This window comes from Oryza sativa, chromosome 11 (genome assembly GCF_034140825.1).
Source record: "Oryza sativa Japonica Group chromosome 11, ASM3414082v1".
Taxonomy (NCBI): domain Eukaryota; kingdom Viridiplantae; phylum Streptophyta; class Magnoliopsida; order Poales; family Poaceae; genus Oryza; species Oryza sativa.
Genome location: NC_089045.1, coordinates 9208711 through 9223138, shown reverse-complemented (window position 1 = coordinate 9223138; position 14428 = coordinate 9208711). Strand labels below are relative to the sequence as shown.

Genomic DNA, 14428 nt, shown 5'->3' with positions numbered 1-14428 from the left:
TTGGAAAACCTCACAATGAAATTCATATTCAGAAGGTGGTTCAATTCAACATCCTGAGGAAGCTGTTTTTGCCGCAGTCCTACCGCATAAAGAGCAAAGAACTGATGGGTGAGTGCCTGAGTTGGTTCAGAACTGGTACCAAAGAAAATGAAGGAAGAAAGACTCTTGTTTTTAAATCTATATCATCGGTTTCTGCTTGATAGACAAATTACATACGTGACTGACACCAGAATATATGTACATTTGCAGGCAGATCATCTGGATTTTCCTCCATTCGTCCCTCTATACAGTTCATGACATAAATAGCATTGTTTCTGCAGCAGGTTGCATGCAAGCTATAGGATACATCTTCTTGAAGTGAAAGTCCGTCTTTCACCATCAACTTACCTCCTATAAATAGTTGAAACATAAAATATTTCCAATTTATACGTGATTGAAGCGGCTTTTATAAAATCCTGCAAAATATTAGTAAAAAAAAAATCTATCTACACCCTCGAACTATTTCATTGAATCACTTAATCCCTATCCTATTTTTTAGCTAATTTTACCCCTGAAACTATTTTAAAAAATAGTTCACTCAACAGTATTTCCCTCCATTGATCTATCAAATTTTAGCACAAAATACGATTTATATATATATAGAGAGAGAGAGAGACAAAAGGAGAAATGTTAATAGGGCATAAGTTGAACCGTTTTTAAATGTTCGGGGGTGTAAAATAAGCCGATAAATTGTTTAGGGTGTTAAGTGCTCCATTGAAATAGTTTGGGGAATGAAATGGACTTCTTTTTAGAAAAAAAATCTTATGTGCCAAAAGAAAATTCTAACAGGGTTTGGAGTGGTGTGCCATGCTTGATTTTTTTTGAGTGAAAGTAGCATGCCAAAAATCATATGACCAAAGTGAAGTCCATCCTTTAGTTTGGTTAAAAAAATATAAAAGTATGAAGTTCACTTCGTTAAAAAAAAAAGGCCCCGTCCGGCAAAAGGGGCTCAAGGCTTGCTACAACTGTAACCAGACAATACACAAACCACTATTGCCTGCTTGCAGAGCAGTCGTAAAAGGGCAGCCGAACATACCCGAAAGCAATGGATTTTCTTGAAGTGATAGTCCATCCTTCATTGGGCACTGTTCTTTCTAGCTTCTCAGCTTTGCTGTTTTTCGTGAGTACGTTTTCTGAACGGTTAAACAACGTAATTATTTTTGCAAATGTTTTCTACATACAGAAGTTTCTTTATAAAAAAGGAAAAACCAATTTTAAAATTTATAATAGCTAATGCTTAATTTATCTTACACTAATAATATTTTTCGTTTCACGTGCCATCAGTAAGCTCCAAGAGAAAATGTTACCACCCATTTGTAGGGGAGTTAAAGAGAAAGTAGATGATCCCTGTTTTGGAGTGGTGTCATGCAAGATAAGAATCATATGCTAAAGTGAATCCCATTAGTTTGGTTCCCAAAAGTACAAGTTTGATGTCCTTAAAAAAAAAAAAGGAAGCGAAGTCAGTCAAATCAAAACAACACAACACTAGTACCTGCCACTCTGCCAGCCATCCTCTTTAGCTTTCCCCTTGTTCCCCTTCTCTCTCTCACTCTCTCACTCGCCGGAGGAGCACCGTGCGGCGGCGCCGACTCCACCGTCCAGGTTTCCTCCTCGCCGGTGGCCGCGTCGGAGGTCGGCGCACCGCTCCTGATTGGGTCACTCTTCTTACATTCTAGAAGAGAATGGTTAGTCCTTACATTCTAGGGGTTCGCATCCCCTGCCTTTGAAGCCGACGGCCCAGTTTGCCGTTGCTTCTATCCTGCCCATTTATCTTTTAATCAATGGATGCATGTCTTCGTCCCATGTCATGGACAATTAACAGTCAATTAATTGATACAATCAATTGTGTTAATTAGATCGATTTAAAACACAAACAATCATTAGCATTGCTAAACATATTTAAAAAAAATCCTTACAATACTTTTACGAACAAAGTTCTCAATATTTGATTTGACTATAAGAATTATAGAAAAAATATACTCAAGTACAACTGAAACATTTTTTTCCTGAATACTCCCTCCGTCCAAAAAAAAGACAAACCCTGGTTTCCGTGTCTAACATTTGACTGTTCGTCTTATTTAAAAAAATTATGAAAAAAATTAAAAAGACAAGTCGCGCATAAAATATTAATCATGTTTTATCATCTAACAACAATGAAAATACGAATTATAAAAAAATTTCATATAAGACGTACGGTCAAAGTTGGACACGGAAACCTATAGTTTGTCTTTTTTTGGGACGGAGGGAGTAAATGTTAGAGAGACAGTTGTGGGTTGTTTAATACGGAGGTGGGATAATTATTTTCTTCATGTTTCTAAATGAATGGATATCAAATATATTTTTTTGGCTATCTTTGTTTTTTTTCCTGGTTTACCGGCCGCTTGAGATTGTTTTCTTCAATTTCTCTAATTAAATGCTGCTAGTTAGTCACGATTGATGGAAGCGGTTGATTGAATGAGGGATGGCGTGGATGAAAGCAACGGCAAACTTTGCCTTTTGCCACAAAGGCAGAGGATGCGAACCCACATTCATTCTAGAAGAGAATCTTTACATTTCAGAAATGATTATTTCCTTATGCTCTAAGGAAACTAATGCTGGTTCACTCACAAAACCAGAAAAAATACAGTAGAGCTACTTCTTTACAGTATGAACACCTTTTTCTACCAATTTTTTTTTTAAATCTCTAACTAGCAGGACTGCCCAAGACCAAACTAGCATGTTTCGTGCACAACTACAAAATAATATTAGAGAAACTACTATCATTGTGTAATTATATACCCTCCAAAATATTATTGACATGTATTTATGTTCTGAACCATAGTAATCTAGGGATTTTACTTTTAAATTCATCTAGGCATAATGTTTCTATAATGTGTGGCTAAATTGAAGTATTATCTGAATCCACTCATAGTTCCTTTTTGTTGTATTTTTCGAATTATTTGTTCTTCATTTTGGTAACTTTGTATTCATACTTCCATGCCTTTTTAACCATACTTCTTCAGAACATTTATTACCCATACATTTAAAAACTTTTTTGTGTATGTCAAGACAGCAAGGCTACTGTGACAATTTCACTTCACACTTTGTAAACTTCAACGTGAAATTCTTTTGCAATGGAGGGATAGAATATGTTGATTTCTTGGTAACATACTAACATCAATACAAAATTCTGAATAAAACGTAGATGCACCTCTAAATTCACTCGATATACGTATAAAATTCCTAGTTCAGTATACTCAATGCCAAGCATATAAAAGGGGGAAAACCTGACAAACAATAATCAAAGGCAAACAATGGAGACAAGTAAAGGCTGTATCTTATCTAGTGATGTCTTGTTTTTTTTTACCATCTCTTAGTATACTTATTATTACTAGTATGATTACAATGGAAACAAATACTTGCACACACATGCATTGACAAGCGACAAACTGACACATAGATTCTTGTTACAACTTAGCAGAGCATTGGAGAGATCCAGATTATAAGTGCCAAATTGAACATGAATTCAACAACGGATGGCTTGGTACAATTATGGAATGAGTGGGAAATCCAGTTAGTGGTGCTCCTCAGCTTCATCTTGCAAATCTTCCTCTTCTTCACTGGCAGAATCAGACGGTGCAATATTAACATGTTGCTCAGACTTATCATATGGTTAGCTTATGTGGGGGCAGACATGGTTGCAGTATATGCCCTTGGCCTCATCTCCCAAAATGTTCAGAGTGTCAATATATCATCAGTTGGATTCAGTAGGAGTAGCAACCAACTAGCATTCTTCTGGGTACCTTTCCTCCTTATCCATCTTGGCGGGCAGGACACCATGACCGCTTTCTCCATCAAGGACAACAATTTGTGGTTGAGGCACCTGCTGAACTTGTGCATCCAGGTCTTCCTAGCCTTATACGCCTTTTGGAAATCGACAGGTCGACACAACCTTCAACTTCTAGCTCCAGCCATTCTCATGTTTCATACTGGAATAATCAGGTATGGCGAGAGGACGTGGGCGCTGAAGTGTGGTAGCAGAAATGGCCTCAGGGAAACAAGTTGGCAATTGCCAAAACTGAATGTTGAGGTTGACAAAGGAAGCTACATTGACACAATCTGCTATGTTCTACAATCAATTCTTTGTGTCCATGATCTGTTTTCGGGACGCACCATCTCACAAATGAAAGAGCGTCAAGTCTTCAGATTCCAAGGAGACAGGCCCCTGGAGCAAGTACCCAAGTTGCTGGAGATTGAGCTTGCCATGATGTCTGATGATCTCTACACCAAGGCCATGGTGCTTCAGACAAGGAGTGGCATTATACTCCGGTTCATCAGCCATGTCTTTATGATTGCGGCATTTGTGCTTTTCCTAATTGCAAGCAACAAACATTAGTACAAAAGAGTTGACATTGCGATCACCTATGTATTATTCATCGGTGGCTTTGTTCTCGATGTTTGCTCCTTCTTCCTCGTTGCGATGTCACCATGGACATGGGCATTTTTCAGAGCTCAAAACTGTAATAGGCTAGTCCACATATCTTGGCTAATTCTGTGTAGTTGTATTGGTTGGCCGGAGAAGAAGCCACTGTGGTCGAGTTCCATGGGATAGTACAACTTCTTGAGCTCCTCCATAGGATTTGATGAGTCAAGGTCATCATCCAAGATGTTTACTATTCTAAGAAAGATGCTGAATGCGGTTAACAAGAAGCTCTGGTTCAGAAAGATATGGCACATTAAGCATGTCAAGGTTGACAAGGACATCATGGACATCATGGTGACATGGGTGGGGCGGCTCGCTCGCGAAGAGTTTACAAGGATCACACAGCAGCAAAGCTGGGCAAATCTTCGACCAATTATCAACTGCACACTGAATATCCCAGCTAATTCTTTCGGCGATAACATTGTCCTGTTGCATATATACACGGACTTGCACTTGCGAAAACAGCCTGACAACGAGGCCACTGGTGCAGAGAGCGAGACGGCATCAAGCAGCACTGCTGATATCATGGACATATGCAGAAAGATATCCAACTACATTGTCTACCTCTTGGTTGCCCAGCCTTCCATGTTGCCACTTAGTGGCGCTGCCGATGACACAACAGCAGCATTCTACGAGAAGATCAGCAAGAAAGGAAGTAGCAAACAGGATGTTCTGGAGACCTGTTACCAGCTAGTGGAAGATCAGCTGGAGTTTGGTTACGAAGAATGCCTGAAAGAGCAAGAACAACCTGGGCCGTGGTGCGAGACGCTGATGGAGATCAGAGATATGTGGCTGAGGCTCCTCATTTACATTGCCGGCAAGTGCCAGGTAGAGCTGCACGCGCAGCAGCTGGGCAGAGGAGGGGAGCTCCTCACCTTCGTCTGGTTGCTCATGGCGCATCATGACATTGGAGATGTTGCACACCAGGTTGACTTGATAACTAGTAGCGAGACGATGTCCAGGCAGTTTTGTGCATTCCATTTTCCTAAGGAATCAGAGCGATAGATTTCATAGGTAGCTCAATCATTTCACATCTGGTCAGGTGGATCATAGATTTCTTGAGGTTTGTTGTCGGCCTAAGAAGGCGAAATGCTTGGGGCTGTGTTGATGGCTAGCTCCTCTCTTACCAGTTTAGGCAAGATGGTGGCATAGTCACATTAACTGAGGTTCTCATATGTCACCCTTAGGCGCAGCAGTAATGGGATGTTTTGCTGAGTTGTGAGGTTTTCCCTTATAGGGAATCTACTTTTTTTTTTAAAAAAAAAGACAGAAGCTCAATTTTGCATCAAATTGAAGAGTAAAATATAGGGGCCAGCTAGAAATTTCAGTAGTACAATCATAAACAATCTGAAAAACCACACCCAAAGCAAACAATTGACAACAGGCAAAACAAATATAGATTGATGATCAGTAATTTACCAGTCGCTTTCCCTAGCTAGCCTTCATAGTAAGGCGTCATCCTGAATTGACCGAGCAACCTGCTCAAGGTCATAACAAACATAGTAGAAAATATGACTGTTACGCTCCTTCCAAATGTTCCCCCAACAAGCATAAATAAGAATGCCATAAGACTTCTTCTATAAATGAAATGATACCCAAGATGCCTAAAACTTCCGGTATGAGATCCATATGAAATCCTTTTGCATAGTAGTCCATCTTTATATCCATTTACAGTAAATTTTAGATAGGGAGAGACGGAGTTTCAATAATTGTAGTTTTGGACAAGCAACTAGTCAATCTGATAAACCTTTGAGTATCAATAGGTTCTTAAGTATTTATATTTGATACATGAAAGTCATACATTCAGTATACAGATTTATTTTAACCAACGCTCAGTTTTTCATATATGCTCAGTTTCGAAGAAAATAAAATAAACAGTGGATGCAAGTGTGTCGGTTATTCACTTGTCTTGAGTGAGAATGGAGGAACAACTATGCATTGCCTATCTATACCCACTTGCGGATATTGAGGCCGGATTTCTATCCATTATCTCAAAAAGCTATGCTTACTTACACGCTCTAGAATTTTCTTTCTTGTCTTGAGTGAGCTTCCATCTTCTACTGCCTGTTCCTGATGCTTACCAATACCCCTGTTTTGTTCACCATCATGATCTGTGCTCCCCATCTTTTCTTTTACCATTTGTCCTGCCCTGTGTCTTTCGATTTCAACTTGGAGATTGCTGGGAAGGACACTGGTAACATTCCTGACAGCAGCCTCTGTGACCTCAACCTCACAAGGTCTTGCATCTATACAATCTATACCGATACGGAGATGCCTGAGGGAAGATATGTGTTCAATGCCTATGTCAAAATCTCCAGATGGAGGACCTGCTCCTTGTGCTTTTATGTCAAAAAGAAACTTCTGAAGCTTAGGCATGGCCCCAACCTCAAATTTTATTGGCCCCATCTCAATCCTCCAAAAACCAAAGTAGAATTCTTTCAAATGTTTGAATCCAACATTATGTATGATAAATCTTCTCTTGGAGACTACTGTTTTTGTCCACAGCCAGAGAGTAATGAGAGAAGGCAAGTTCCCAAGAATCCTAAAAGCCTCCTCGTCCACAGGATTAACCTTAATATCTAGGAATGTGACCTTAGAAAGCGAGGCTATCCAGTCTGGAATTCTTGGAAAATAGTATTCTGTGTACATATCAAACTTCTGAAGGAGATGAGGAGGACAGGACCAAGAATTCAACAAGAAACCGAGAGAGCATCCTTGACTGCCTTCTGATCGGATACGCAGATACTGAAGCTTGTGCTTGCAGAGCTTGATGATGGATGAACCAAAGCTTTCTGTGTAACTTTTCATATCACTGCACATATCACCAATGCACCAATTTATATCAAGATATCTTAGTTCAGTCAAACTGCCCATTTCATGCAACGTCGTTGATGGGGCACTAGTGTTAACTTTTATCCATGACAGTTTCTGCAAAGCCTTCATATTTCCAACTCCTTCTGGCAGGCTCGTGTAATCAGCACGTAAAAACATCAGATTCTTAAGCCGAGTAATACTTTTGGGTAATCCATTTATCTTAGTATGCTCTAGCTCTAGTGTCTCCTGTTGTTGTAGTTCGCCTATTTCCTCAGGAAGCTTGCTGATACTTACTTCACTGAGCCTTAGGTATTTCAACTGAAACAATCTACCTATACCATTAAGGTAGTAATTTTCCAATGTATCATTATTTTCTATGTTAATCACGCGCAAAGACTGAAAGTCCGAAATAGGTGGCATATGATTAGTCGACCCATAAACAGTTAGTGAACGGGTACATGAAACAACCCTTTTTGAAGGAATTGTATTACCTTCTTGATGATGAAAGTTAAGGGACAGCCGACGAACCTTATCTTGTAGGCCGCACACACGATTATGGTAACCAATAAATGTTATGAAATTTTCTTCAATCGACTTAGACACAATAAGATCAAGAACCATATCATGTATGCGGCAAGTGTTAGCTCGATCATCATATTTGATTCCCACCACTTGTATCAAGCTCCTGCTAATTAGCTCGTTAAAATAGTCTTCACCCACTTCCTCTAAACTGCATCCACTTTCGGTAGCAATGAAACCTTCAGCTATCCATCTCCGTACTAGTCGATCCCTTTCTATTATGCAATCTTCTGGAAATGTACTGAGGTACAGTAAACATGTCTTAAGATGATGTGGAAGGTCAGCATAACTAAGAGATAGGATTTTTTGCATCCGATTCACAATGGGATCATTTTCAACAATAGAATCTCGATACTTCTCCCATTGTTCTTTTGTTTGTGGTTTATTTACCAACAAACTGGCCATTGTGATGATAGCCAATGGTAAACCACCACATTTTCTTAATATGCCATTTGATACCTCTTTTAAGTGAGGAGGGCAACTGTCTCCTGATCCAAATATTCTTTTGAGAAATAACTTTTCAGCATGAACAGCAGTAAGATGTTTCATTTCAAAAACTTTATCTTGGTCAGCAGGACAACATGATTGTGCCACATAACTGATTTGTGTTGTGGCTAATACTCTACTACCAATATTACTGTCCAGCAAAACACATCTGATTGTTTGCCAGTCTGTGGTACTCCAGATATCATCAATTACAATAAAGTACCTATTTTGCATTTTATCATGGAAGTATGTGTTAGTAAAACTACAGTAGTACATGATTAAGAGGTATATATTGTTCAAGGATCTGAATGATCATCATATACAATCCAAAGAAGTAGCTATTTTATTTCAAGATTGATATGTAGAACAGTAAAAGTAGGTAATACCTTTTACAATTGATGAAATCCCTCAGTTTGTTGATGAGCCGCTCCTCATCCCATGCTTCAATTCCTATGTACTCCACCCCGGTGACACTAATTAGTATATTTCTGAATACTTTTCTCATATCAGGTTTCTGGGACACTGACACAAATGCTTGGCAATCAAATTGTCTTCCAATTTTGTCATATACTTGACGGGCAAGAGTGGTCTTCCCTAAACCTCCGGGTCCCCAAATGGATACTACCTTTAGCTTTTGAACCAAGTCACCATCCCCTTCTGTCAACCACTTGATGATATCATTGGTTGGTTCATCAATACCAACTAGGCTTTCTGCCTCTGCATATAGTGCTGGTAACCGAGGGTCAACAGGTACAATAGCACTAGAACTTGTGATGGCTGGATCAATGTTGTACCTCTTGAATCGCTCACTTGCGCTATCAACGCGAGCCTTCAGCTTCAGTATGTCGTTCGAGATTGCGTGACGAGCTCCAAGTGTCCTCACCTGGTGAATTACCTTTCTGAAGAAACATTTCGTATTAGAGCTGTCTGAGCTACAATTGACTCGGTGCATGAAACCGTCAATGCAATCCTCGATGTCGTAGGAGAGCTCTCGGATTTGGATCCTCCATTCCTTGACCTGAACATCGAGTTCTTCAATATCTGACAGCTTCAGGAGGAAAGCATTCATGCTGCTTAGCTCGTCCTTGAGGGAGATAATCTCGTCGCGCACACCCTTCAGCTTGCTGTACTCCTTCTCCATCAGGGTGGAGATCTTCTCGAGTACGGCACTCGCAACACCCGTCGCAACGCTCACCATGGCATGCTCCATGATCAGAGTAGTATCTGAGAATTGCTATATGTCGTGGGTGTTAATACGGTCTCTGCATCAAGCAAACACTCTCAAGGAAGGTAATGGTTTTGGGTGGGTTAGCTCTGGTGACAATGAGAAAAGGGAGGTTGTGTCTCTCTCAATAGTTTTTATTACTTTGCTTGTAGCCTGGTTCTAGCACACACAAATGGCAAGATCAAACACAGAGGGTGAATACCACAGTTTTGCTTTTCAAGAACTCTGCCAGCATGTCCCTGTCTATGCCTTTGCATTGTCAGATACTGAAGATCGATGGGTATTTGTTGGATCCTGGGGGATATGTAGTCCTCTGAGCTAAGTGATGTAAGCATAAATCAATGAAAAACATATATGAGGGCAGTCTAAGGTGATTAATTTATTAGTTAAATACAACCATGTTTAGAAACTTCTAATATATATGTGAGTAAATGATTTGGTCTTTGAGGTAAACCAACTATTTTGTGAACTTAATGGTAAGTTTGCTTGATAGGTTTGCAAGACTCGCAAATGAGTAGTCACAAGTAGATAGTCCACAAAGCTGTTTAGTAGTTGTACATTGAAAATTATTTCTTTGTAACTTCTTAAATATATGTTACCATTCATAACTTGACTTATAGCTTAGCTTACAACACTGGATTTTGACAAATGCAAACCGCATTTATCATGGCATACTCAATGTTCCTTCTGATTGTACATTTCACAGTCACACAAAGTTAAACATTACAATACTTACCATTCACTGTAATAGTTTTTAGTTAGCAATTACTGATTTATGAACTAAGTAGACACAATTTTTAGTAGGGTAGTGATGTAGTTGTATTGTTCTCATTAACTTTCATAGCTGATACCTTTGTTTAGACCAAATCAACATGGCAATGTGTGCTCATAAAAAATGGATGCTTTCAGGACAATTTCCTGTGTGTGAAGCACATGGTTTGGTAACTACAAGATGAAGGCATCAGCCTTTTCTTTTTCATCAAATTGCACATTGTAAAGTATTTCGTCTTTGTCAACCAGAGTTATCCTATCTACTATTCCTATAGAAGTATCACCGTTAGCTGCTTCCACATCATCAGCTAATTAGAGCAGTTGGATTAGTTCATATCATGGTTCGAAATTTCAGCCCCCACCAGCAAGCACAAATCTCCCTGAAATTTTCAGTTTTTTGTCAAATATTTTTAAATTTAGTCAAAATTTGTTCAAATTCAGTCAAAATATGCTAAGAGTTCAAATAATTTCAGTCAGAATAACCCGGAAACTTCTCCAAAGATATGTTAACAAGAATCAGTAATAATGTCCTTAACTACCCCAATTAGCCCTCTTATATCATTCAAATACCTGGGTATTAATTAATACCCCTGCTCATATGTCATTCAAATACCTGGGTTTGAAGTCTCATCCCTTCTAATTATTTGATATTAGTTCATTTCCTAATATTCGTGTTTTTTTAATACTGTTAAAACAATTGTCTTCTCCATAGTGGTCTTCTGACGGTGGATTATTGGTGGTTGGTGGAGGATCAAGGCACAGCCAGCATGGCCGCTGGCCGGCATTCTCCAGCAGTATGAGTGTATAACCTGCAGTAGCTGTCCATGTTAATGCTGTACCTTGCAAACGCTGATGATAGTTCTACACGAGGTAATCACTAGCACGCGATATGATCAACGGTTCACTCGTGCCTAGAAACGTACGTAACAAGACTACAACGCGACGTCAGCACGAATTACGAAGTAAACTGGGCCACCGAATCCACTGAAGTTCTTCATCGGGGCATTCTGGACCGTGCGATCAGTTTTACAGCCAGTGAACCGGTATCTCAGCCCCGGTAGATTCCAGGCGGGCCGTAAGTGCCGCCGCATATAGAAAAACCGAGCGACCGGGCCGGGTCACTCCCGTGCGGGCGTGTAATATGACCGCACGCGATGATGCATGGGCTATATAGCCACAGCCTAACCCTGCCCCATTTTAGCTTGGTGTTTTCTCTCTCCTAAACTTGACACAAATTGGGGGGAGGGGGAGGATTCAACCTCAAAATCTTTGCTTCGAATCTATATAAAAGGTGACATCCTTGTTGTCCTCCTTCATTTGCTATCGTTTATTTTAATTATTATCGGTGCAATGCGATGAAAATTGCACTTTTCTAAATGCAGTAGTGTAGGCACTTTGAGTGTTTTTTTAGCTAAGATATATTGTTTGCATGGCATGTTTTTAAAAGTATTTAGTAGTCCATACCTTTTTAATGGATACTTTGTTAGGTTTGCCTTTATTTATTTCAATTTTCATGGGATAAAAGAGAATATTTTTACACTTTTTGAAATGGACAATTTTTTATTGAATAAATATATTATTTCATGTATAAATTTGAATAGTATTTAGTAGTGCATAGTACTTTAATTTAATCTTTGCTTAGGTTCAATCATTTATTTCAAAAAATTTTAGTGGTATGCGACGAATATACTATTTGTTTAGTATCCTCAATTTATTTCATTTTTATAGTGGAATGCGACGAATGTACTAGTTTTGCAAATGTAGTAATTATAGGTAATTTTTAATTTTTTAAATTAATGTTATTGGAATCACTAGAGTGTGAAGACTAATATAATAGTACAATTCGACTCATAAAAGATGTTTTTTAGAGATGGATCGGGTATGGATGTACGACACAAACAAAATTCATCCGACATTTTTGAAGGAAGCATTTGATCAGGCAAAGGCACAAGCTTTGAGGGAGAACATGAGGGATATTTTTTGTCCATGCTTTGATTACGAAGATCAGCTGGAGTTTGGTTACGAAGAATGCCTGAAAGAGCAGGCACAACCTGGGCCGTGGCGCGAGACACTGATGGAGATCAGAGATATGTGGCTAAGGCTCCTCATTTACGTTGCCGGCAAGTGCCAGGTAACTATTGTAATTTTTTTTTCGGGGAAAGTATTGTAATGTTTAACTTTGTGTGACTGAAATGTACAATATCAGAAGGAACATTGCGCATGCCATGATAGATGTAGTTTGCATTTGTCAGAATCCAATATTGTAAGCTAAGCTATAAGGCTGTGTTTGTTACTCAGGGTTACCAACCCTTCTCCCTCGTTTTTCGTGCGCACGCTTTTCAAACGGCTAAACGGTATGTTTTTTTAAAAAAGTTTCTATACGAAAGTTGCTTAAAAAATCAAATTAATCTATTTTTTTAAAAAAACTAATATTTAATTAATAGCTTCGTTTTCTATGCGGAGGGAAAGAGTTCCCATCTAGGATCTCTGAACGCAGCTTGTCAAATTATGAATAGTAACATATATATATTTAAAAAGTTACAGAGAAATAATTTTCAATGAACAACTACTTAACAACTATCTATTTGTGACTACCCATTTGTGAGTCTTGCAAACCTATCAAGTAATTTACCATTCAATTCACAAAATAGTTGGTTGACATGAAAGACCAAATCATATTATTCACATATTAGAAGTTTCTAAATATATGGTTGTATTTAATTAATAAATTAATCATAATCAGACTGCCCTCATATATGTTTTTCATTAACTAATGCTTAAATCACTTAGCTCAGAGGACTATATATCCTCCAGGATCCAAACAAATACCCATCGATCTTCAGTATTTGACAATTCAAAGATATAGAGAGTGACATGCTGGGAAATTTCTTGAAACGCAAAACTGTGGTATTCACCCTCTGTGTTTGCTCTTGCCATTTGTATGCTAGAACCAGGCTACAAGCAAAGTGATATAAGGGCTCCACACTGATTAAGGTAGTAGACATACATGAGATTTACCTCTCTATTAATGTAGAGAACTATGATACATTTGTACTTCTATACTAGTCATGTCTAATATACTCTTAACATGCACATACTTACAACATAGAACTTAGTTCTAGGTAGTGGCGTATTTAGGATTTAAGATATGGGTGGTCCGAATCATTTTTTTATACACCATAAATGTAATGACGCTAATATATACTCCCTCCATCCATAAAAGTTACATCTATTACTTTTGCCACCAGGACCAAGGAGAAATTAAATCATCTTGGATGTTACAAAATCAAGGAGTGAATGCAACTATGCAACTAATGAGTATTTAGATAACTCCATGGGTTCTAATCAAACATTTAATTTATCTGTTTATTTAAGTCTTGAATGCATAAAGCCTATAAATAGGAACAACTTAATTGGAAAAACTCCAATGTGAAATATACGTAACTTTTGTGGATGGAGGGAGTACAATACAAGTATACCTAATATAATAGGACAAAATCTAAATCAAGAGACATCTCGTTTTCGTGCTAACGAGAGACACCTCTTTTTGTCTGGATATAGTCTGAAAGAATTAACTATAATACTAGTCTATCAAGTAAGTAGAAAATATCTTCCTACCACATATGCTTCAAATAAATTTTTCATTTAAATTACAAATCCAATTTATGATCTGATTACACCATTGTGTTCGTAACAATTAAATGTTTATAACAAGATTTCACATGATTATATTTTGATGAAAAATTACAAATTACTTTTACAATATATCTAAATTACTTTTAGATTTCACTAAATTACTTCCTAGACATATAAAAGTAAATTTAAAAGTAATTTACATATATTATGGAAGTAACTTAGAAAAAAATAAAGTAACTTTATCACAACACTAAAAGTAAATCCATTGTACGAATAAAAATATTGGTCTATCTAGAAATAAAATGTAATCACCACAAATTATGAAAATCAACTCAGAGCATTATGAATGTAAAAGAAGTAATTTAATCAAATCTAAAAGTAATTTATATATATGATAAAAGTAACGTACATATATA

General features: G+C 38.0%; 2 protein-coding genes across 2 annotated transcripts; one reads left to right on the top strand and one right to left on the bottom strand.

Annotated features, from left to right (window-relative positions):
- The first annotated feature begins 1605 nt into the window (after positions 1-1605).
- Positions 1606-5670, top strand: LOC136354071 (uncharacterized). The gene is made up of 2 exons (XM_066305701.1): positions 1606-1724; positions 3500-5670. Exon 2 carries the CDS (start codon positions 4685-4687, stop codon positions 5504-5506), a length of 822 nt encoding a protein of 273 aa, XP_066161798.1. The 5' UTR covers positions 1606-1724; positions 3500-4684; the 3' UTR covers positions 5507-5670.
- Positions 5671-5943: 273 nt separating this feature from the next.
- LOC112936977 (uncharacterized) lies at positions 5944-9590 on the bottom strand. Its single transcript, XM_026021657.2, has 3 exons — positions 8774-9590; positions 6515-7647; positions 5944-5979 (listed from the first exon to the last, which is right to left on the bottom strand). Exons 1-3 carry the CDS (start codon positions 9588-9590, stop codon positions 5944-5946), a joined length of 1986 nt encoding a protein of 661 aa, XP_025877442.2.
- Between the last annotated feature and the right edge of the window lie 4838 nt (positions 9591-14428).